Genomic DNA, 21851 nt, shown 5'->3' with positions numbered 1-21851 from the left:
CCCCTCTCTGACCCCCCTTTAATAAACAGCACTTCAGCAGACGTCTATTTCTGCAGTACCTGCAGAAGCTGAGTTTGGGGAATACTGCCATTTGATTGCTGACACCAAGCCACCATCTGTTCTGGGAAGAAATTCTAGGAAAACAGGGACAAAACAAAACATATGAAAAGTTAGTCTTTTCCTCTACTTGAAGGCCATGTCAATCATGTGTTGCTGATGATAAACATTTTGATTCCAACTGCTTCAAGGGGATCCTCTGTACACCTCCTACACCAAAACCTCTTGAATTTTTCAATGTACCTATTTTATAATCAGGATCCAGTACAATGAAACTCAAATTTTAAAAATTCAGCATTTTAAAAATGTTGAATATAAGATTTGTAATTACCACGATGGCTTGAATATTCATTCTGTGAAAAATCTCTAATGCTGGGGCAGCTAGGTGACTCAGTGGATAGAGAGCCAGGCCTAGAGAGGGAAGGTCCTGGGTTTAAATCTGGTCTCAGCCACTTCCTAGCTGTGTCACTTAACCCCAAATGCATAGTCCTTACCACTCTTCTGCCATGGAGCCAATACTTAGTTAAGAAAAAGAATCTCTCTTTTAACATGTTATGAACATGTTTATAAAAGATCTACATTCAGACTACTGAATTGAATATGATTTCATTCAGACTACTGAATTGAATATAATTACAGTTATAAGAATAATCAAAGCCTTATATATTATAAATTAAACTACAGTAAAAAATTTGTATTCACATGGAAAAGCACTGTGACCTGTGCTACTCAAAGATATGGGATTTCTAGGTGACAAAAATCATTGTGGGTCCAGAAACAAAATCTTATTCTAGCTTCTATACACTCCAAGGACTTACCACAGGATTTTTGAAAAACTCATATTTTGCATAATTCTTCCTGAATAAAAATTTACTTTCGCCTCCCATTGTGCTTTCCACCTGGACCACCAGCTCATGGTCTTCTAAGCACCTTTCTGTAGAGAAACGGGGAGATTCATTTAAATTTTTTCTTAAATCATTTATCATTCTTTTAAATATAGTGATAAATTTTAATGGATGAAACAAGGATATTCCTATTAAAATTATGCATCCCCATTCCCACCCCTACTAAACAAAATAACAGACTTTGATATTCAGAAGGAATATCTGCAGAACAAAATTAAAGTCTAAACTGTCGAGAGAAGAAAAAAGGAAAAGTGTCAGGCGCAGAGGATGAAAGAAAGAAGAAAGACTGAAGAATGAAAGAGATTTTAATGCTTTTGGCTAAAGAAGGAATCTGAAGAGCATCAAGTTTGATAGGAAACATACTCTGGGATGGGAGAAATGATGGCAAGAGGAAGAATCATTTCCCGCAGATGCCTGAGCACCTGACTTCTCTGACAGTGCACAGCTCACAGCATAAACAAAGGTGGAACTTGTTTGGGAATGTGGTTTTAGACCCAAGCTTTGCCCTGGAGGCCGCTGGTATGGCTGCTACAACAGCATATAAGCGCTTAAAAATATGGAGAGTGATGAAAACAAAATCAGGTTTTAAATGAATCATTACAGGTAGCTGCTTGTTTCAGAATTAGGTGGAAAATTATTTACGGGAGGAATGAGGAATTGCCTAGTAAACGTTGTATTCCCCAAAAGTGTGAACAGCTATTTTAAAATACACATGTGGATAACTTGGAAATAAATGGGTGCAGAACAATATTAAGGGCCACTTGGCAGGAATGAAGTCAGAATATACATATATAATATATATTCATACACACTTTATACTTTATATACTACTTCTTAGAAAAACAGGTAGGATGATGGGTATAACACTTTTAATGTAATGAACACTGCTGAGAACTTGATTACTGAAAATGTCAAGTTTATTATGTGAAGCGATGATTAAAGATACTTAAAGAACAGACCTTCTGCCCCTTCACTATTCATAGGAAGGAACAAACTTTTGCTTTAGGTAAAAACCCCACAACTGAGGTGAGGAAGAAAAGATTCAAAGCAATTCTGAATTAAAGCAATATCAAGTCAGTAGGAACAGCTGTTCCACCTGAAAGATCTCATTCATGGCAGGCCCCAAGAACATCTAAGTGGAGTGTCAGAGTTATATTTCCCAAGGGCCAAAAAGCTCGTTTTCCTAGTTCTGATGCCTGGCTCTCCTAAATGATTTAAAAGGAGACTGTAGCTGAGAAAAGGAATTTTTCCCCCATGAAGCAAAAATTTGCCTGCCCCCATGTGAATCAAAATAGGCCCAAACTGGCAACTGTAATGCAACCTCCTCCCCTCAATTAGCTGCTTTGTTCTAGGACTGGGTCTTGATATGACAGGAGAGTTGCTCCTTTGGGTAACCAAGTCAGCACCTTGTAAATAGCAGATTCCTCAATAAACACTTGCTTTTTGCTATGGAGAGGAATTCCTCCAAACACTATTGAGGAACTTTAGAGCTACTCAGAAGTCTAGGGTAAAATTTTATATAGACATGGGGCTTTGCAAAACTTAAAGCACTATAAACTACTTAAAACTAGCTATTATTTTTCTTTTTATCAAGATGATGATGCTAAGACCAATTTGAGAGAATTATCCCAGGATCATTCAACATGGGGCAATTGTTTTGATTCCTTCTTCTTATTTTCTTGTCCTCTAGCAGTAACTATTTCCCTTTCCTAAACCTTCTTCTGCCTTTCCAAAAAAGAAATGCAGGGAACGAAACAATTTATTCTTTACTGAAGAAACTTTTTATATACCATGAAATCATATTGTCATGGAAAACATTAAGACCAATATTGATCTATAATGGGTGAATTTTCCAGAAAAACATACATGCCAAATCTGCATTGTATACTGAAATTTTTATTGAAAAAAATTTTATTCTATAATGAGGAAGAATAAAAACACCATTGAGTTTTACCTTTTATCTCTTTATAAGTTAATTTAGAGGTTTCTCTGTCTTTCTATCTCTCTCTGTCTCTGACCCTGGGAAAGTTCCCTTTATCTTTCAGTTGCCCCCAGACAACTCTCTAAAGATTCCAAGTTGCAAAGGTGGAAAGACTGTCCCCCTGTGAGACATCTACACTATTAACAACACAAACACGGTCTAAAATATTACTAATTTGCCTCAAAAATAAAACACTAAATTAAGAAAAAAAGAGCATGCATATCATTCAAATCATCTTTTGCCACCACTTTCAAAGACGTCCAGTGGCATGATGTGAAACCAGGATTTTTCTAACAGGATAATGAATGGTCTTAAAATACAGTTGCTGGCATTAAAAAAAAAAGTGAAGCTGTATTATGCACAGCATGGAGATAAGCTCCAAAAGTATAGGACTCATCATATCCATCTCTGGATGCAAGGGTCAGCAGTAGAATGACAGATTATTTATTAAGAGAATGGCAGCCAGGCTAAGTCTCAATAGCAAAATTAATGACAAAATGACACTTAGCTGCAACACTTGGTCATGTGCATGAACAAAATGCACTCCATCCTCAACCTAGAATTCAGTCGACATACCAAAGCTCATCACAGAACAAACAGTTAGCTGTCAATATGCATTTAACAGCTGCTCAGAATTTCCAAGATTGTAATACATTTTGAATAAAGTAATCAGCAAGAAAACATGCCCACTGAAGATAATGTCTAAGCTGCCTTATTTTTTTAAAGGCTTTGGAGGAAACAGAACCTTCTAGATTTGGGTAACTTCTAGATTTATAGGTTACTTTTAAAATGTTTGTACATATCAGTACTCTCTTATCTACTTAGGGTCCAAAATGGAGAAATATTTCAAAGTTATTTTCACCCCATTTCCTATTTCACAAAAATAAAAAATGAATAGAAATATCCCAAGGAAGAATGTTGCCCCTACATTTCTTTTTGTTGTTGTTGTTTGCTTCAACCTAATTACAAAGATTAAAAAAGCAGCTAGGTACTGACATTTTGGATTTTCATTTTGAAATTTGTACATCAAATTCAATCAATCAATAATTATGAAGTACCTACTAAGTGTCTTTTCCTCTCCTTAAGGAGCTCTCAAAGGCTAATGGGGGAAGATAATACACAAATAACTATGCACAAACAAAACACATAAAGGATAAATAGATGATGATCAATAATGAAAGGGTTCTAGCATTAAGGGGGACTGGGAAAGGCTTCCTGAAAAAATAGGATTTTAGTTGGGCCTTGAAGGAAGCCAGAAGACAAATAGCAAAGTGATTTCTTATTCTCACTTTCTTCTCGGCAGTCTGGCTTGTGTCTACAAACTCATCCCAAACAGAACTTGGGCTCCCAAATTTCCATGAAACACTTTCTCTTATAGAGTGGAACATACTTCTTTCATGTATTCTGTGCATCATTTCAGTAGATATTTAAGAGATGAGCTGACAACTTTCACAGCTGACTAATTAATATGATGTAATTGAAACAGGAATATGCCATAATTAAATCAGTCTTTGATATACTTTCCACTCACATGCTCAGCAGAAGCATGGCAGACTGAGATGACTTCCAAACTCTCCTTCTTTAAAATGTGGGCATTTAACTAGCCTATACTTGCTATTCCTTTTCCTTGCTCAGCTATGTTCAGTTATAATTCATTTTCATACATCAAGACAATAAGGTTCAGAAGAACTCAGCTACTGACTACTGAACTATCACTAAACACAGTGTCTAACACAAATGCTAAATGATTGGTATTATTATTATTAGTTAAAGCATATTAAAAACAAAACAAAGCACTGGTTTTTCCTATATTATCTGTGATCCTCTCTGCAACCCAGGCAGATCTGTGCCACAATGAACAAATACTCTTCCTGTGTTACAAGTTCTAACATTTATATACTGCCTAAAAGTTTGCAAAGCACTTCTAATATATTATTTCAATTGATCCTCAGAACCACTTTGAGAAAAATGGGGCTATTATTATTCCCATTTAGAGATAAAGAAACAAAGGGTAAATGATTGGCCAAGGGTCTCACAGCAACTGGGTGATTGAGGTAAAATTTCAGTTCCTGAAATTTTAGTCTTCCTGTTTCTAAGTCCTGAACTCTACCCATTAAGATAGAATGTATTTATTATTCAGGAGGACATAGGAGTTTAGAGAGAAATTCAGTGACTTGCCTATGGTTATACAACTAATAAATGCCAGAGGCAGCATCAGAACTCAGATTTCTCCTGACTTCAAGTCCAGTATCCTTTCTACTTTACACACTTGTCTTTACAACTGGATCTCAAAAAAAAAAATAAAAAAAAATCCTAAATTCGTGTGAATTTTAAAACTATTCCACCCTAATCAGACCATTCTTTAGAAGATCTGGTTTAGCTATTTCTTGATCAGTAACAATGGAGATACTTGGAATAACAGAATCAGGTCTTGTGAATTCTACATTTTCCTTCTTAGTTTAATAAGATTTGGAAGGACTGCATCAAACTCAAGATTTAAATATCTGAGGAGATGGCATTCAACAGACACATGCAGAACAAAGGACAGACACCTGGGCTGTCCTAAGTAAAGTTAAGCCGTCATTGGTACAGATGAGATGCAGAAAAATGATGTAAAACTGTCTATATAAGGCACGTTATGTCCTTTCTCCTCCTCTTTCCCTGGAGAGGCGACTCTGGCTGAGAGTGTGCTGGGCATTTCCACATATTGGAGTGTTGGGTGGTGAGTTTTGCACTTGAGCTGATTCAGGTTCTGGCATCTTAGCTGAACCTCTTTGAAGGTCAGGCTAATTCTTTCCTCCACACGCAAAAACTTACTCTCTATATCTCCTAATCTTTCTTCCTGGTACTAGCCCCTTCCTTCTTCCTTCATCTTAAATCTCCTCCACTATATCAATTAAATCATTATAAAATTTCCAGCTGAGTTTGGATGCTTCATTAGGATTTTACAAATAAAATCCTTGGCGACCAAATATAATTATTAAATTCAGTCTCAACCATATTTTTAACCTTTACATTCGATACTAAAAAACTCTTAAGCCAAAAATGTTATAGAGACTTCTATCCCCTCTCTGGTACCATAACAAGTATTTGGTATGGAATTTTCAAAAGGTATTAAATAAACAACTCCCAGCAAACCAAAGAAGGGGATTAATACTGACATTCTGAACTAACTCCACTAACTAGGCAACCATCTCCGACTTCTCAGAAAGGCACTAGGGGAAAAGTGGTAGGAAAAAAATGTCCCGAGGCAAGAGATGCCACCATCTTGAAAGACAGCAGGGTTATCATCCCTTTCACCTCCCCAGAAGTCAGCGGGATACTGACTGCTGCCAATAATCCATTACCAGCATCCACAGCTGAGCACAGTGAGATGCTTCAGTCACTCACACATATGCCATGTTCTCAAGAGTTAAAAGAAAGTCATTCACATCAAGTAATTGCTATCTTGGGAACTACCCCCGTCTTTTCTAAATCCATCATTCATTTTTTAAAATATGAAGTGTTGAATATATTTAAGAGTATGTATTTTAGGTGGGAAAAAAAATCACTGAGAGAGCAATACTTCAGGATGCTAGATTTTTATAAGATAGATAAGTGCTTTCAAAATTATGTCCAGGCAACTCAATGATCTTGAGCAGAACATCTGGAGTTTTATGGATTATCTATAGATGAATGTTAATACCCTACATGAACAAAGGTTATCGCAACCAATACATGCTCAAGAAATCTAATTTTTTAATAATCAGTGAAGCAAAATGCAATTTTAAAGGGTACAACTTGTTGGAAACAAATTCTAAGAAATCAAAAAAGAAAATAATCTCTGTACAAAGATGTTCATTGTTGCTTATTTATAGTGATAAAATATTGGCAACAAAAGAAATGGCTATGGGGTTAATTGATGACTGAACAATTGTGACATTAAAGAATGGAGTACTACAATGTCATTATGCATGCCAAATATGAAGAAAGTTTAAAAATTAATGGAAACCGAGTGGAGTGAGAGCCAGATCTGGAAATGAGAGGTCCTGGGTTCAAATTCGACTTCAGACACTTCCTAGCTGTGTGACCCTGGGCAAGTCACATAAGCCCCCAGTGCCTAGCCCTTACCACTCTTCTGCTTTGGAACCAATACATGTATTGATTCTAAGAAGGTGAAGGTTTAAAAAAAATAATGGAAAGACTAAATGCATGCAGGGGTATTTGTGTACTGGCTATAATGTTTTAAACATTATAGTTTATATTTTATATGTGTGTGTGTATGTGTGTGTGTATGTGTGTGTATATATATATACACACTCATATATCAATGTAAAATCATTCTCATATGAGGAGCAACCTGGCATAGTAGACAGAATCTGCTGAAATCTTGCGTTAGATACTTGCTAATTGTGACCCTGGACAAGCTCATTCTTCATCTGTAAAATGAAGAGCTTAGAGTAGATAAATTTCTGCAATCTTTTCTAGCCTAAAATCTATGATCCTGTGTCTATATGAGCTTAATCATTAAAAAGCACTAAAGGACTGTGCAATTACCTACATGCAACTAATCTTTCTTCCTAACATTCAATTCTGGACCCACTTTGTTGTCTGTACACATATTTGTATTTATTATAATTATTCTCTGAAAATTTGTATGTGTAAGAGATTTTGTCTCCTCTGGTTAGGAGAGATGCTTCTCCAGAATAGGAATTTTTTTCTTTCTTTGCATTTGTATCTCTAGTGAATGGGATACAGCAGAGAGTTAATTAATGCTTGCTGATTGATTGGTTATGTAAAAGTTATTTAATTAAGGAGAGCCTCTATTCTATCATCTGAAAAATGGAGGTCATGCCTGTATTACCTTTTAAGTACTTTAAACTCTTAATTTAAATGTGAGTTATGCATACACTGTTAGTCATACTGAAGTATAATTTTCATTATATGCCTGGTTAAAATTAATGGGTTATATTGTATGGAAAATTGGAAAATCACTTTAATAAATCACCTAATATATACTCTAATTCAAAACATTATAATATCACTTTTATATTTGTCACTTCAAACAAACAAAAGAATGGCTAGCTCAGGACAAACAAAAGAAGAGGCAGAAGAACTATGCTGATTTGAAATGATGGAAAGTATTTACTGATATTTCCTTGCTTTCCTCAGAATGCTAACTTTGTTTCGTGTTAGTTAGTAGTTTGTTCAAGGAGATCAAAAATGTGCAAAATTCAATTAAAAAACAAATAAATAACCAAATATTGGAAAAAAAATGTATCCAATGGTTGTTCTTTGTGAAAGAAGCCACAAAAGTGAGGGTTGGAGGAGACAATATAATGAATATTCTACAAATTCCTTTTGCAAATACATTATATGACATTTCTGAATGTCATTTCCTTGTGTGTAAGTCTAACTAACTAGAGAATCTAAAACTTGGCAACAAAGTCCCAGGTTGCCATCTTTGTTCTTTTGCATTTTCTTTATAATTATACATTTTAGAGTCCATGATCTCCCTCTAGTCTTTTACATTATAAAGTGAATAAGTGCAAAAATGGAACAGTCCTTAACTCATTCTGTGTTCATAGTTGGTATGTTGGTATACACATGTGATTGTACATATTTAACTCTCCTTTCTTATTGTGAGTACCCTCAGAGTAAAATGAATATAAGAAGGATTCATTTCTCAACTCCCAAGATACATGATTACTCATGCTAAGTGAGGAACTATTTCTAATGTTGTACAATATAGCAACTGTCCTGCATTCTAATCTAATCATGCTAAGATATTTTTAGAGGAAAAAAATGACAAAAGTAAACAACGTCCTTAGGTCAGTCCATAATTTCTTTTGCTTGACAATATTGATTTACTGATGATATATACAGCACATATGTTCTACACATATTCATTACACATGTGCAAATTCTAAAATAGACAGAAAAACCAGTTTTGCAGAACATTATTACTTAGTCTGAAATATAGGTGTAGACAAGACTTTTAAACAATTTCAAAAACAGTGTTCAATGTAGTCTGATTTCTACTTCATAGTATTTATATAAGGTTGACATCTGTGTATGTTTATACATGTACAAATGTATGAATATGTGTATATATACACTCACATACATACATACACATACAAATATATATATATATATTGCCTTTTTCCCACCCTTGTCAATTTCCAAAGTATTTGGGTACCAAGAGAAGCTTTTGATTGCCTTGTCAGCCCACTGACTCTATTCATTCAGGGATGTCACAAAACTGGAGTTTGACAGCACAATTAGTCTCCATGGAAGCTATTGTGATGTCACAATCATTGAATTGTGGCATCACTGAATGAATCTGGCAGAAGAAGGATGTTAGTCACAAAGGAGAAAGCTTCTGTTTACATACAAATAACTTGGTAATCAGTAGTGATGGGAAAAAATACAGAAAGAGTTCCTGCTATCATAATTTAACCATTTAAAAAAGCATTCTTCATTTGGAAATTTTACTTGAATTAAAACACAGTTCTTTAGAATGAGTAATACCAATTTCTAGAAAGCTAATCTTACTCTGTACCATATAACCTGAAGTAATGGCATCTTAGTTACTTGTACATCATGGACATAAATTCAGTGCATTAAATTGATTCATAAGAAAGGCTTCTGACTTTTAGCATTTAATTTTTTAAAAAACCTCAAAGAAAAATTCCTTTTCAGAGAAGGAAATCATGGTTAAAATGACTATTTGTGAGTTTTATACCCTTCTGATATCACCTTACCCACTAAGAATCTAAGATTAAAATTGTCAAGTATATATTCTTAAAATTAAAGTATTTGAAAACCACCATTCTAGATTATAATTATAGCTAATCAATTTCTATCTATTACCTTTTGGCATGTTATATCTTTATATATTATATGATCAGAAAAATTATTTTTCATCCTTTAAATATCATACCTCTGAAATGAATGACCTACATAAAAATATATTTAAACAACACATATATAATCGTGTGTATATAGCCAGACACAACTATATATGGATATGTGTACATGTATATATGTGTATATGGATTATTAACTAGCTCAGTGAGCTACTGCTTAAGAACTAGGTCTATCTTAAATTGATTTATAATGTTGTTCAATTCCCAGTGGTTCTCCATTTGCCTTTTTGCCAGTTGTAACCATGGCACTCAAATTTCAATTAGATGATACCCTGAGAACAGTTACCATCATTGGTCTCCAAGCTGGTGCAAGTGGTTATGACTTTCTCAAGTCACAATTCAGTCTGTTTCCCTCCCCCATGCTGCAGAGGAGAATCCCGTCCCAGAGGTAGGCAAGGCAGTTTCTTTTTCTATTCCCAGCTGGTAAAAAAATGAGACGGGTGGGATCACAAACCATAACTCTTTGGGGATCAAACTTAATTTGCCTAAGACCTTTATATGCCATTGCCTCAACTAATACACAGCAAGCTTACAAAGAGCACTGAAGTGAAGAACAGGAGAGAAGGTAGAGACATGAAAAATCAATGAATCAAATAATAAATCATGAATAACAAGGTGTTTAGGTCAATGCATAGGATTCATGGTAGTTCTGTAACTAAAAGAATTATTCATATAGGATTCCTGGACCTGATTTAGTAAAGCAATATTCATTTCATCACACACTAAATATTCAAAGGTTCCATTATTCAGAGAAACATTGCGAGCCTGGACTGTTCCCTACCTAATCCTAGGTGAAGGTGATGCTCCACTAGGGTCCAGCTGTTGTCATCCACACAATGACTTTTGTAAACGAGCAGCTGGCAGAGGTCCCTGGCTGTCATGTCTGCTAGAATCTCCACCACTTTGCATGTCCCATCTTCACTAAAGACTTTAACATCCTGCAACATATAAAGGATACACTTACAGATAAACAGCTCCATGTATTAAAAATAGTAAAACCACACACAACTCTTGTAGACAGAAGAATTCTTCAGCATCTTGGCACCAACCACAAGTGAACAAGAATAATTGGCTTTAAGACTTTCTCTCTGTCCCCAACTCATCCTCCTCCACCCTCTCTCCCCACCCCAGAGAGGACAAAAGCATGTAGGATGACAATGTAATTTATCATCAAAACACCCAGGATACCTCAAATAGCATGAAACATGACTGAAACAGTACCTAATAAGCTGCTTCAGAAAGGTCTAGAAAAGGACAAAATTAAGCTGGAAACAATGCGTCTGGTCTTGGGTACTGGCAATTTAATTGCTAAAGCTAATGGCAAAACTAAACATAATAGCTTCTTCCTCCCAATAGAAACTTTTGGTTGATACACCTGACCTGTATTTCCAGTTGTCAGACCATCACATTTCTCCCGATTTCTCAAATTCTCTTGGTCTTGGGTAGAAGGTGTGATAAAACAGTATCTATTACTGCATATTTTTTAAATGGAGAAAAGGACAAGGAAGCACATAGAGTTCCACCCTAACCCACGTTCCCCCCCCTTTACAAAATTGCAAAGAAATTTAATTCCCCTTGAACTGTTAAAATGTACATAAATATTTAAAACACTGGCAAAGTAAATTATAAAGGGTCAAAATGTGATTCTATTGATTTTTAAAGATACCACATGCTAGCAAGAAATGCTTTTGTAGATGCAACCTTTAAGGTAATCTGAGATGGGGGGGGGGGGGAGATCTTACCTCAACAGCATGCAAAAGGCAGCAGTCAGAAGAACAAGATGGCATTTTAAATATAGATTGCCTCTTAAAAGAGAGTTTGTTCTCTGTCTCTTCCAACTCCTGGCAAGCTTAGCACCACCCCCCCAAACCCCCAGCCCCAGGGTGTTTTGCTGGGTCAACAGATTACTGTACTCTACCTGTCCTGTAGCCCCCTTAGCCCCTCCTGAGGGTACTGTTTCTGGGCTTGCAGGGAAACCCTCCCAGCTTCTCCACTCAAAGGGTTACACACATACAATCTTTTAGGTAGTGAATCAAACCACACTCTACAGACCAATCACATCCTTCCTTAGAACTGATGTAATCATTTCCCCACACACTATCAGACTAACAATTTACACCCCCCCCCCTCACTCCCAGTAATAACAATTATTATTTTAAAAAAAAACAACACCAACAAACAAGAAAATGTTTGTTTTATGACCACCCACCGCATGGTAAGTGTACTGTAACATTAGAAAGTTCAAAGAAAAGAAATCATAAATTTCTGAGCCAAAGCATGTGTGTTCTCTGAATCTGGATTTATTTGCCAAATCTCTTCATAATCCTTCAGCCCTGAAGCCGATGTCATCCACAGGCATGCAAGTGAAACACTTGAACTTTTACTTAAACCTGTTTCTGTGACCTTTTCCCAAGAAGCCGCCACCACCATCACCTCCAATTGCTCTCCCTTCTGTTCTTTTTCTGCTGGTTTGGCCAAGAGGATACACTTTGTTTTAACTTTTATTTCAAGTGAAATTAATGTGGCAAGGGGAATGAGGGGGATTATCATTAACTCCATCCCAAGTCATAGATCTCCCCCACCAACCCCCACGGAAGGAAGGAAATAAAAAGCAGAAAAAGGAAAGAAGGATAGGGAAGAGAGGGAAGGGAAGGAAGGAAGGAAGGAATAATGAAAGAGAGAAAGAGAAAGAGAAAGAAAGAGAGAGAGAGAAAGAGAGAGAAAGAGAGAAAGAGAGAAAGAAAGAGAGAGAAAGAAAGAAAGAAAGAAAGAAAGAAAGAAAGAAAGAAAGAAAGAAAGAAAGAAAGAAAGAAAGAAAGAAAGAAAGAAAGAAAGAAAGAAAGAAAGAAAGAAAGAAAGAAAGAAAGAAAGAAAGAAAGAAGAAGAAGGAAGGAAGGAAGGAAGGAAGGAAGGAAGGAAGGAAGGAAGGAAGGAAGGAAGGGGGAGAGAGAGAGAGAGAGAGAGAGAGAGAGAGAGAGAGAGAGAGAGAGAGAAGAAAGAAAGAAAGAAAGAAAGAAAGAAAGAAAGAAAGAAAGAAAGAAAGAAAGAAAGAAAGAAAGAAAGAAAGAAAGAAAGAAAGAAAGAAAGAAAGAAAGAAAGAAAGAAAGAAAGAAAGAAAGAAAGAAAGAAAGAAAGAAAGAAAGAAAGAAAGAAAGAAAAGAAAGAGAAGGAAGGAAGGAAGCCTAACAAAGAGACCTGCCCCATCTTTAATCCTTTTCACATCTATGTGCAAATTCAAGCCCAGCTAAGGAGGAGTTAACTCTTAATCCAGTGAAAATGACTCAAACCTATGTATTCAGGAAACTGCTTCAGCTGACAGAAGGGATGAGCCAACTCTTTCAGATGTGGCTGTGCAGGGAGGAGGAACCCTGGTTGCTGTAGCTTTCTGAAAGGTATGCATTCTGTACAATGTTACAGCTGCACACCCTGCCTCCTGCTTCCATTTAATCAACTCACAGAGATCTCAGCAGGGTGGAATTTGGACTGATGGGTTTTCCCTTCACCCACTTTTTTTTTTTTTAAACACAACTCAACACACAAAACCTTTCCACAAATCTATTTGCTGTAATTAGCATGGTTCATTCTACAAAGGCATAAATCTAACACATCAAGCTGAATATTTAAATACAACTGGTCTTATTGTAGAGTTTTATAATAACGAACTGGACTTTGAACCAAGGAAAAAGTTGACACCCAGGCAACAAAGAGAATGGCATGCACTGTCAGAACATATAATACATTTCTCAAAAAACTCAGAAAAATTCAGAAAATAAGAATGAAATTAAAATTTTCATTTAAGCTGCTTGTACTTTATTGTGTTATTAAGAACCTAATGTCAGTTTCCCAGTAGATGCACCCTGGAAGCTTTTCTTTACTAATGAAGTATTTTTTCTAGCTGTTTCTTCAAATTTTATGTTTTTCAGGCTGATTTTACTGTCTTGTTTAATAACTAAACTCAGCTAAGTGAATTTCTATCCTGAAATTCATACTCATTTTCAAAAATTAACTACCATAATTCAAAAAGGATTGGTCTTTCCTTTTATTTTATTAGCTATTAAATGTCCCCCTTACTTTTGTATTACTACTCACTTATCTATTCCCTCTTAAGATTTCTATAGAGAGAGTATTAAAATGAGGACTTCACTTGCCATGTGCCTTATTCAATTTCTGATTATACACTTGTTCAACTCGATAATTGGAGACTGTGCTGATACTGTAAAGGAAAGAAAAAAAAGCTGTGGCAGGGCTGGAAAAAAATTAAGACTCAAAATTCCAATGTAAGGTTAGAAGCCAGTCCTTCAGTTCTCCCCACCTCGATTTCCCCCACTTTTGAGGATTAGGAAGTATCACACAATTAAGTATAAACTCAGATTTGAGGACAATATCATGGGCCTTAAAAATTCTAGCCTTTGATTTTCTACACACACACTTATTAGTTGAAGGGGAAAAGAGAGGGAAGCCCTGGTGAAGCAGACAACCTACGATTAGGCAACAAGGACATGAGTTCAAAATCCTACTCTTCTACTCATTTCCTGTGGAATGTAGGACAAGTCATTTAATTTTTCTGAACCTCAGTTTCATTATCTATGAAGTAAGAGGGTTGGACTCTTTTAAGTTTCCTTCTAGAAGTAAATTCTATGAATATCAAATTTTCCTTTTACTTCCAAATATAAACCTATATTTCTTTAGCTATTATTTATTCCTTGAGTTCTAAAGGAAAATATAGATGGGGGAACCTTTTCCTTGTGGTAAACTCATGGATTAGACAAATAACTATCATAATGATGTTCTCTTATCAGTTTAGATATCACCATTATCAGCAACAAATAGAGCATCAACCAGGGACCCTGGAATTTGGAAGACATGATACTTATCCCTCAGAAGCTTCCCATCTAGTTATTTTATAGGACCCAGATGTCAATTTGTGACACACATGAATGAATAGATGTGAAGACAAGCTGTATTACAAATTGAGATTTCCTCAACAGAAAAGTTGTCAAAGAACATGTGCATACAGTTTTCAAAAGAATTGCCAGGTACTAATGGCCTTGGAAAAAAATGCTCCAAATCACTCATAAAATGAATGCAAATGAAAACAATCAGATTTCACCTTAGATCCAGAAAAACTGACAAAGATAATATATTATGGAAATAAAATTACAGGGGCTGTGAGGTGTTCTATAATGTTGTTCTATATAGTGTTCTATAACCCTATTGGTGGAGCTATGAATTTGACAGTTGAGAAAATGAGGAATTATCCAGGATAAATGATTAAACTATTCATATTCTATAAAGCATAAACCTCAATTAAAAGACTGAAAGGTGAATATATTTCAAAATATTCATGGTAGCAAGAAATGGAAACAAAGTGAATACTTCCACGCCTAGGAGAAGGGATGAATGGGTTATTCTTGAGAAGTTAAGAAATGAATATGAGGAATTCAAAGAATGGGAAGACTGATACAAAGTGAAGTAAGAGGAGCCAATGGAAAACATAAACAATAGTACAATAATATAAATGATAAAAGAAAGCAGACCTAGTAAGTAACTGTAAGGACCAACTATAATGATCCAGATACCTCCTTCCTCTCCACAGAAAAGTGGCATTCATGATAATGTTTTTGCTAAACTGTTTTCTCTAAGGAGAGAGTTTTCAATGTTCTGTATGTCTGGGTGCTGGAGTGGGGAGGAAAGGTCAGGTCAGATACAGGAAAGACTATGTCACAGAAACAAAAGTCATCATTGCTGCTTGTTTGGAAGGCAGAAAAAGGGAAATGAACCCGGCAGCAAAAAGCCAAGATTATTGACTTTGGTGAAAGAAGAGGAATTGCACCTTTTGAATCAAAGGGCTGATAATAAGACAACTTGAATCAGAGGGTGGAGAGGGGCCAGTTTATGCCAGTTTTAATCAGCAGTTAAATAAATGCCAGTCAGAATGCATGTATGACCTCTCAATTTAGAGTGTCCTGATTTCAGTTCACAAAGAAATAAGGGCCAGCATCTTGACCTGAATTCTATACTGACAGAGAATTTGTATTGAAAAACACAAAAGCCTCCAGGTGGAGCCTTCATGGTTCCCTTATAGTGTGAAAAGAAGCTCCTTTCAATAGTAGAGCCTGACTGGGAGGAATGTATTCATCACTGTGACCAAGTGTCTGCAACTTTGACAAATTAAGCAATTGTTGGTCTGTTCAAGATGAAAAGAAAACAATATTGGCTTTGTATATACTGTAAGTGTATATATGTGTGTGCTTCATGAATGTGTGTGTATATGTGTGTATTTATTGGAGGGAGTCAGAGAGGTAGAGAGAAAGAAAAGTGGGGGGGGGGATAGAGACAGAGGGGGGGAGGGAGAGGGGAAGACAGACAGGAATCTACTTCTACTTAAGACTACATATATAATATATGTATATATTATACATAATATTTAGAGAGAGAAAGCACAAAGACTGAAGTCTACTTCAGACTACCTATATTTTTATTTTCCACTTAAATGTAAATTCAGTTTCCTCCGCAAAGCACTAAAGCTATCTTTGTATATCTCCAGCCCCTTAGCAATATTTTTATACGTACAGTGGCGCCTATTAAAGTAAATGTTTAATTTAACAAGTATTTATTAAGCAACTACTGTGTGCAAAACACTGATGACTTCTGGAGAAATAAAAGAAAAAATATTGACAATCCGATCCCTGCCCTTAATAAGCTTATTTCATCATGTTCATGAATTTTAAAAAAATTCCCAGGAGAGTGGCAGAATAAAACTGAAGAGATCATCCCTTTCTTGAAGGCAGGGGCACTATGGAGGAGATAAAACTTTGATGGTGGGGGGTGGAAGAGGGCTGATTTGAATACAGAAGGAATGTAAATACGAGAATACTAAAGCAGAAAAGAATAGAATTTTATTATTACTTATTAAGTGATATTAGAAATATTAAAGTAGAAGAGCCTAAGGAACAGAGAAATGTCCAGTTAGGCTGAGGCACAAAGTATATGATGGAGAATGGTGGGAAATGAAAGAAATCTGCTCATTAGGAAAGATGTTCACTTTGGAGAAGATGCAGAAGGAAGCTTGGAGAGGTAAAAAGGCTAGAAGCATGGTGTCTAGTGAGAAGGCTATTATAATAATAAATGTGAAAGATGATGTTTGGAACTACAATGGTGGCAGTGGGAATAGAAGAAAGGAGGTGAAAAATATTATCAAGAAAGAAGGGCTTAGCCAAGTGGTCTACTGAATTTTAGTTAATAAAACTTGGGGGGAAAAAGACAGTGTGACTTTCAATACACCAAGAGGTACTTTTTGTGGTGAAAATAGCAATCCTGAGAAAAGTCTGATTTATTTGAGTTGGGGGGGGGGGGGGGGGCGCCAAGGAAGACAAACCTCCAAATCCTCAGGGTAGCCAATTCCCTTTTCACCAGTAAGAATGAAAATGAATTGTTTAAAAAAAAAAAGCTATAACAACAAAAAAGACTAAGAATGCCAAGAGCATGGAAGGTCATTCTATTCAGCACGGCTGGGGGTAAGAAAGCTTAGCTACCTCAGAATGTCTGAGTATTGTACTTTGCCATAAAAGCACTCAAGTGATAAGGGAATGAATGTTCCATTGTTCTGAGGTTTCCTGTTATTAGTTCTTCCTTTCTATATACACATATTTTCTGATTTAATGGAGGGAATTCATGAACAATGACAGCTAAAGGAAGAAACGTCACCATTCCAAAAAGACTTCGCTTTGTCTGCATGGTTCTTTCTAATAGACTTGGGCTACCTCTCTTTAGCATTCCCTCCAAAGTGGCTTTGCATGGATGACAAGAACTTTGACGCATCAGTACTTCTGACTGGACTATGTTCTAATACTGAGTTATCAGACCTGAGTTTGAGTTAAACCAGTGTTTTATGAAATATTCAAGAAATCTGCTACTGCCATACTTCATTCTGCTCTGCTAGGGTTAACAGCTTTAGACAAGTGCATCCCTGAATTCAAAAGAACTATTTGACCTTAACTGTGGAGCTTTGTAAAAGCTCACTGGTAATCACATTTCAAAAATAGAAAATGGGGTATTTCCAGGCCTTTGCTCTGAGCAGAGTTATGTGTAACACCAGACTGATTTCCTGTACCCGTAGCTCTGGAATTTCTCAAATGTATGACTGAAAAGAAACAGTGAATACATTTTTACCCACAATACAATACAGGTCAATACATTTTTAGTGTCTGTTTTAAGGGTATAATGAAGATGCACACTTCTAAAATTAACATGGAGTTACTTAAAAGCTAAATGTCTTTTGTTCCAATAGCTATTCTGTGTGTGTGTTTATACAGTTATTTAATGGAAGTTATGGACCAATGTTATGAGAGATTCTCATCTATAGTTAATGGGAAGTACTCTGATATGGTAGGAAAAAGCAAACAAACAAACAAACAAACAAACCAAGAAAACATGTTCTTAGTCTAGACACTAGAATTTGAGTCATAGGAAAATTCAAGTAATCCTTTTATTTTTTTTTCATCAACAAATTGAGGGGCTTCAATAATATCCATTTCAAATTATTTGGAATGTGTATGTAGAATATGAGACCAGATGCTTGGGATTTAGAAGAGCACAAAGGGATATATAATACCCCTGCCTCTTCTGACATGCAAAATGAACAATGTGAATAAAACCATTATTTTCAATAATGCAAGATGGGAAAAATAAGAAAAATAATCTTGTCACTTAGGACAGTGAAAAGTAGTTAAAAGACTGCTGGGTGGTCTGGGTTCAATTACTGCGACTTTGCCCCTTTATTAGGTTTGTGATACTGGACAAGAAACTTCCCCTGAGTTATGAGAAAGAACACTATCCACATTTGGAGAAAGAACTGTGGGAGCAGAAACACAGAAGAAAAACAGCTGCTTGATCACTGGGGCTATAGACTCTAAACAATAATTTAGAAATGTCTTGACCAATGACACATGAAAAGTCCAGTGGAATGGGGGGGGGGGGAGGGAGGAGGGAGAGAAAGAACATGATTCATGGAACCATGGAAAATATTTCTTAATTAATCGATTAAATGCAATTAAAAAAAAAAGGAACTTCCCCTCCTTTGTAAAATAAGGGAGTTGGAGGAACTGATCTCCAAAGTCCAAAGACCAAAGCCTAATAAAGTAAAATAAATTCCAAGCTCTAATTTTCTCCAGGAAAGGAAAGGGTTCTTCTTTCTATAAACTGTTTGCACTTAAACTATGATGAATTCAATCTAAAAAAAAATCTACTTGATAGAAATACTATTTTGAAATCATTTAATTATGTTTCATGCCTAAAACAAGATATTATAAGGAATTGTTGAACTTGCCTACATTTCTTCCTCATGCCTAGATAGCATTTATTCCACTTCCTACAGTCCATTTTGTTGCTGTTGTCAAGTCCATTGGTTGTGTCTGACTCTTTCATGACCCCATATGGGGTTTTCTTGGCAAAGATAGAATGGTTTGGCCATTTTTTTCTCTAGTTCATTTTATAGATGAGGAAACTGAGGCAAACAAAGTTAAGTGACTTTCTTGGGGTCATATAGCTAGTAAATGTCTAAGGTTGAATTTGAATTCAGGTCCTCCTGATTGTAGGGCTGGTGCTCTGCCAACTGTGCCACCTTGTTGACCCTCTACAATTCCTACTTTCCTTCAAAGGTCATCTCAGATACCATGTCCTATATAATTTTATTACTGATCTCAACAGCTTCTAGTGTCTCCCACCAGAAAATATGTTGCATTTATATATTTTGTATTATTTGTATATATGTATATTATGTACTTGTATGTGGATCTATTGTCTCCTCGGAGGGCAAGTACAGTGCTTAGAACAAAGGAGGTGCTTAAGTATATAAATTTAAATGTAATATCTACAAACAATTATAAATAATAAATACAAAATAAAGAACAGTCACTTAAACTGGGTAAACATCATGATAGTAATGTGAAAATATCCATTTTCAAAGTAGCATATGACAATATGCTGTCCAGGTCTGTCCATCTACTTTCAGCTTCATGTATAATGTCTAGGGAACTAGGTGGCTCAGTGTTCTAAAGATGAAAAGTTCTGGGTTCAAACCTGGCCTTAGTCACTTCCTAGTTGTGTGGCCCTGGGTAAGTCACTTAACTCCCATTGCCTACCCCATATCTTTTCTTCTGCTTTGGAACCAAGAGACAGCATTGATTCTAAGAAAGGAGGTAAGAGTTAAAAAAAAAAAAAGCATATGGTACGTATTAAATAAATGCCACCTACTTCCGGGAATATGATTTTTGACTCTTCCTTCCCCTCCCCTCCTCTCCTCCATGATTTGTTACTCCAAGAAGCCAAGTAAACATCACGGGAAAAAATGCAGGCCTTGAGTGAAGTGGATTCGCATGGAGTATACGAATGAGAGGACTACTTTAAAAAATGGCATTATTAAGATATTATGCAATATTTGCTGTAGTGAAATTCCTCCTTCCTCCTTCCCTCCCTTGAAACAGGATCAGTTTTGGCACTTAAGGTTGCACTTGCCCCCTGGAGTGGGTTGGCAAAGGCAGAAAAGATAGGGAAAAGGGATAATATGCTATGGAGAACCTGAAAGAGTTACAGAGGAAGTTCTTTACTGGTCGGGGAAAAGAATACAAATCTGCCACAGAAGACAGAATATCACAGGAGACAGTCTCCACCACAAAAGGTGACTAGGATGACCTGGAGAAAATCAAAAGGAAAAGATGACTCAACGGGGTTGGGTGACAAAGATTTAGGATATAAAAAACTAAAACAGATTAGAAGTAAGATGAAATTTAATAGGGAATAATAAGTAAAAAGTGCAGTCCTTTAAAGAAATTAATTGCACAAGTGCAGGATGGGAGAAGGAATTCCATAGTTCTGAGATAACCTGAGGAATTTTGTGGACTGAAAACGGACAATGGAACATGACAGTGAGGAAAACAAATATGAATGGCAATGTATCCATCTCAACTATGACATGATACAAAGTCTTCCATCTCAAACCAAAAACTTAATGGGGGGGGGGGGGGGGAGCCAGGGAGTGAAGGAAGGAGAGGAAAGAGGAGAGAGAGAAAGAGGAGGAAGAGAAAGAGAAACAGACAGTGACAGACAACAAGAGACAGAGACCAGAGGGAGGGAGGGAGGGAGTGAAGGAGGGAGGGAGGGAGGGAGAGAGAGAGACAGAGACAGAGACAGAGAGAGACAGAGAGACAGAGAGACAGAGAGAGAGAGAGAGAGAGAGACAGACAGAGAGAGAGAGAGAGAGAGAGAGAGAGAGAGAGAGAGAGAGAGAGAGAGAGAGAAAACAGATAGAAAGAGATAAAGAAAGGAGAGGGAGAAGGGAGGGAAGGAAAGAGAGGGGACAAAGCAAAAGATAAATAGACAGAAAAAATAGAACTAATACAAACATAAAGGAAGCATAAATTATGCAGCATAGGGGAGATGATAGCCTTGCTGGACGTTGCCCTTGTTATACCACATCTCAATAACTGTGTTTAATGTTGGGAACCATATTTTGGTTAGGAAAGGTTTCAGCATGTCTGGAAGGGCCATCAACTTGCTGAGGATACTGAATATGCCACAAGTGAATCAGTTAAAAGAACTGGGGATATATCAAAACAGAAACTGGAAAAGAGAAGCAAGGGAATGGGAATGAGGGTTGTTAAGGTACATCAAGAAAGAACAGTATGAGGTAACTATCTTGAAAAATGCAAAATGCTAATCTAAATCAAGAAGAGTTCTTATGACTAGTCTTGCTTAGCCAGAAAGACCAGAACTAGTAGCAGTACATAGATAGAAACTAAAGTGAGAGAGGATTCAGTTCAAGAAAAGGAAAAAAGATGTCTGTCAAGAGATGTCCAGGAGTGAAATGGGATGTCTTGGAAGACAGTGCATACCCTTTCAAGTGGAAGTCTTCAAGGGGGAAGGAGGGGTGGAAAGAAGGAAGGAGAGAAGCTATATATCCATTTGTCAGGGATATATCCCAAAGCAAGGGAAAAAAAG

General features: G+C 36.4%; 1 protein-coding gene across 5 annotated transcripts in view; it reads right to left on the bottom strand.

Annotated features, from left to right (window-relative positions):
* GRB10 (growth factor receptor bound protein 10) overlaps positions 1-21851 on the bottom strand; it is a 233563-nt gene that overhangs the window by 27151 nt on the left and 184561 nt on the right. For all 5 annotated transcript variants that reach the window (XM_007500399.3, XM_056804837.1, XM_056804836.1 and 2 more), the window contains 3 exons: positions 10636-10792; positions 876-991; positions 60-134 (listed from right to left, as the gene is read on the bottom strand). In XM_007500399.3, the coding sequence (XP_007500461.2) occupies positions 60-134; positions 876-991; positions 10636-10792 (348 nt within the window). The remainder of the gene's footprint in view (positions 1-59; positions 135-875; positions 992-10635; positions 10793-21851) is intronic.

This window comes from Monodelphis domestica, chromosome 7, assembly GCF_027887165.1.
Source record: "Monodelphis domestica isolate mMonDom1 chromosome 7, mMonDom1.pri, whole genome shotgun sequence".
Classification (NCBI taxonomy): Eukaryota; Metazoa; Chordata; class Mammalia; order Didelphimorphia; family Didelphidae; genus Monodelphis; species Monodelphis domestica.
Note: the sequence above shows the minus strand (reverse complement) of the source record. Positions and strands in the feature narration are given on the sequence as shown.